The sequence below is a fragment of the Atta cephalotes genome (genome assembly GCF_000143395.1).
Source record: "Atta cephalotes unplaced genomic scaffold scaffold00031, whole genome shotgun sequence".
In the NCBI taxonomy this organism is placed as follows: domain Eukaryota; kingdom Metazoa; phylum Arthropoda; class Insecta; order Hymenoptera; family Formicidae; genus Atta; species Atta cephalotes.
In genome coordinates, this window is record NW_012130095.1 from 3,581,635 (window position 1) to 3,585,497 (window position 3,863).

The 3,863-nt window shown below is 31.9% G+C and overlaps 1 protein-coding gene across 1 annotated transcript in view; it reads left to right on the forward strand.

Annotated features, from left to right (window-relative positions):
- The window catches only part of LOC105621004 (coagulation factor VII), a 16,060-nt gene extending 12,482 nt beyond the window's left edge, over window positions 1-3,578 (forward strand). Inside the window, exons 2-10 of the mRNA XM_012202480.1 lie at window positions 1,008-1,101; window positions 1,243-1,364; window positions 1,435-1,539; window positions 1,605-1,735; window positions 2,069-2,199; window positions 2,270-2,466; window positions 2,590-2,724; window positions 2,794-3,018; window positions 3,285-3,578. Of these exons, the coding sequence (XP_012057870.1) occupies window positions 1,008-1,101; window positions 1,243-1,364; window positions 1,435-1,539; window positions 1,605-1,735; window positions 2,069-2,199; window positions 2,270-2,466; window positions 2,590-2,724; window positions 2,794-3,018; window positions 3,285-3,578 (1,434 nt within the window). The remainder of the gene's footprint in view (window positions 1-1,007; window positions 1,102-1,242; window positions 1,365-1,434; window positions 1,540-1,604; window positions 1,736-2,068; window positions 2,200-2,269; window positions 2,467-2,589; window positions 2,725-2,793; window positions 3,019-3,284) is intronic.
- The last annotated feature ends 285 nt before the right edge of the window (window positions 3,579-3,863 follow it).

Consider the following 3,863-nt stretch of genomic DNA (forward strand, 5'->3'; position numbering starts at 1 on the left):
AGAGAGAGAGAGAGAGAGAGAGAGAGAGAGAGAGAGAGAAAATGTGTGTTCGATGAATACACCTAACATTCGAATGAATAAAAAATGAACAAAAAAATGAATAAAAATACTCATTCGAATACTCATTACATTTTTTTTTATTCATTAAGAAACGAATAAATATTTTTTATTCTATTTGAATGAATATTTTTTTAATATGATTATGAATATTTTCATTTCATATTTACTTTTACTTTGTATTATCTGCATATTGCAAGTCTACAAAAGAAAACCGAAATCTATAAAACAATGACTATGATTACATCGTGCGCTTAGTCCGCGACTTATACGATGGTATCATGGATACATCCTTGTTTAATCTAGAGATTAAACAAAGACATTTTTATTGAGAATAAATAATATATCTCGGAATTTATAGTCCACAGACTATAATGAACCACAGACTATAATTGCACCCAAGATATCCTATAAAATATAATTTATAACATTACTTATAATACTCATAATATAACCGGAATTATATCGAAATATGTATGGTGCTCTATCAAATAGAAAGATTTATAAATAAAAAATGTATATCTTTCTAAAATATTTTTCAAAATTTCTAAGTTTCCTTTATAAAATTTGAATATTACAATGATAAAAATAAATAAAATTCATTTTTCTTACTTAAAGTCAGAAGTACCGATTATAATTAAAAGGTAACAATTACTTATTGGAGCTTTTTTTTCAGTTTATATTTTGTTTGAATGAATATGAATACTCGTTAAATATTCATAATTTTTTTGTGAATAAATATTTTTTGAAAACTCAAAATTTTGAATGAATATATGATTACATTTTTTTAATGTGAAAATTTTGAATAAATACAATTTGGAGCTCAATTATAAATTTTTGTATTCATTAGGCATATACTAGTTATATCCATGAAATTTTGATTTAATAAAAAAATCTAAATTATATCATTATTATATCATTAAGTAGATACATATGTTTAAAAATTTTAGCATGAAAATAAGACATTCGTCTTTGGAGTTAAACACAACGTAAGCTGTCTTCACTCGATCGATCAGCTGTCTGAAGAGCATTTGCCAAAAAACAGTAAGTGTATGTGCGCCATTGATTTTCCATAAATTTCTACGATCGAAAAAATGAAATATTTTCTTGCAATATTTTCAACTTTACATATTTCTTTTATTACGTATTCTTAATCTATATTCTCGCATGTTATTTTGATAATAGGAGCGACAAAGCTATCTCACTTCACAAATTGGAGCGAATGGTCGGTGTGCGATCGACACTGCATGCAAAATCGCGTCAGGAAGTGCCGATCAAAAAAAGATTGCGGGACTATTGTACTTAAGGTAAATATGTGAATTACATAATTACATGTTATTGTGAACAATTTTTCAGTAATGGATTGTTGTGATTCAGGAGGAACGTGATTGCGAACATAACAGAAAGGGTCGTCAAAGGCGATGCAAACAACGTCAGCGCCGGAGACGTCGACGAAGAAACGAAAGATTTCACGTCGTTCAAGTAAGTCGCGGCATGCATTAATATTTGATTTTCGATTAATATTTGCTAATGCACGTTTTTAACAGGTACCTAAAGAAGCAGAGCCTAGACATGGAAAACAAAAAGGCAAAAACAGTAAGGAGAACTTCAAAAGACAATATGGAAAATGGAGTAAATGGTCGCCTTGCACGAGACTGTGCACTACTCAACGTCATAGGTATTATAGAAATTTATATAAGATTACATAGAGTAAGGTAATACAATTTCGAACAATTCTGAACGAAATAAAATAATCCAATTTTCAAAGTTCATCAAGATTTGATTTTTTTCTTATTTGATATTCTTTAACATTGTCCATACACATTAAAAAAATTGGACTATTTTATTTCGTTTAGAATTATATTATACCATGTTCAAAACTGATATTATATTAGGTGTAGTAAAAAGAAATCCATTATTTTTGCATGAAATTGAATAGAAAAATAATGGATTCTTTTTACTACAAATTCTTTTTACTACACCTAATATATTATCTATTTGTTGTGATTAGATGGTGCAGAAAGCCGGGAATTTGTGAGCGCGATGTGATACGAGAAAGCGCCTATTGTTACGTTGAAGGTAGCTTCTGCCAAAGATGGATCCATCGAAAAATTCGCGGTAGCCACGAAGAAGACGGCGATAGTAAATTTATTTCAATTCAACATTGAATACAAATAAGAAAAACGAGTAGCTAGTTTTATTGATTTTCTAGACTTGGTATTGGACGAGTTCGAACTCAATCCTAATGCCGTGGATAGCTTCGCTCCAGAGAAGAATTCAAACATTTGGAAGTGTGGAATAGCGACTCATAAAGGATCCAGATTATCATACTTCACACGAATTATCGGCGGCCGTCCGACTGCACCTGGAAACTGGCCATGGCAAGTGGCCGTGTTAAATCGATTTCGGGTATATTTACAACAAATAAATCTCTTTCTTAGCAAATAATATAAATCATTGAACCTAAATGATTGATGAGCAAGAAAGGTTTTATAATTGTCTGGACAAATTTAATTGCTTTTCTTTTTCTAGGAAGCTTTTTGTGGTGGAACATTGGTATCCCCAAAGTGGGTATTAACTGCCGCACATTGCATTAGAAAACGCCTTTATGTTCGTATTGGAGAGCACGATTTAACGGTGAAAGAAGCCACGGAATTAGAGCTTAGGGTATGTGTCGCAGTTGAGAGCTAGATAGACAATTTCATGCCGCTGCTGATTAATTCTATAACTGCGTAGGTGGACTCAGTGACTATCCACCCGGAGTATGATGCCGATACTGTTGATAACGATGTGGCTCTACTTCGTTTACCAGTTACCTTGACTCCATCTCCTTCGAGAGGGATTGCGTGTTTACCCGCACCAAAACAGCCCTTACCTACGAATCAGTTGTGCACCATTATCGGCTGGGGCAAGTCCAGCGTGACGGACGATTTCGGAACGGATGTGCTACACGAAGTTAAAGTATGCAATTCAATTAAAAAAATTTGATTTATTTAATCTTTATATGACGCTCGGAAAAGTCACTATAGTAGTGCTGACAGAGAAATAATATTATATTTTAAAGAATACATGACAATGAAAAATAATGAATTATAACAAATCTTAAGGAAAAACTGTAAGATTTTAAAAATAGACCTCATCTTCTAAAGATTAATAAAGTAATAATGAATCCACAATCACAGTTGTGTACTTTAGAAAAATAATATGAATGTTAAATTCAATTTTAGGTTCCAATAGTGTCTCCCGAGACTTGTCGAGAGGTCTACGTGGATTACAGAATAACGGATAATATGTTCTGTGCGGGTTATCGCCGTGGTAAAATGGACTCTTGTGCGGGTGACAGTGGGGGACCTCTGCTCTGCAGAGATCCTCGGAAACCTGAACATCCGTGGACAATTTTTGGTATCACTAGTTTCGGCGAAGGTTGTGGCAAGCGTGGTAAATTTGGTATATACGCCAGACTATCCAATTACGTGCGTTGGATTATGAAAGTGATGAAGCAAACTGACGATTACATTTAAAAAACACAAACATCATAGCAAACATCATAACTGTATTATAATTGTAATTATAGTGTTTATGCATAAACGAGCATAAAAATTAAAAATACAACGGGCAATCAGGACACAGATTTCAAATAGCGATAAAAATCTTAAAACTACAAAAAATCGCAAAATTACGCAGATATAAAATTAATTATGTTGTAACTATATCGCACATTTCACTTTCTTCAAAAATATGTTTGTATCATTATATATATATATATGTATATATATATATATATATATATATATATATATAATAAA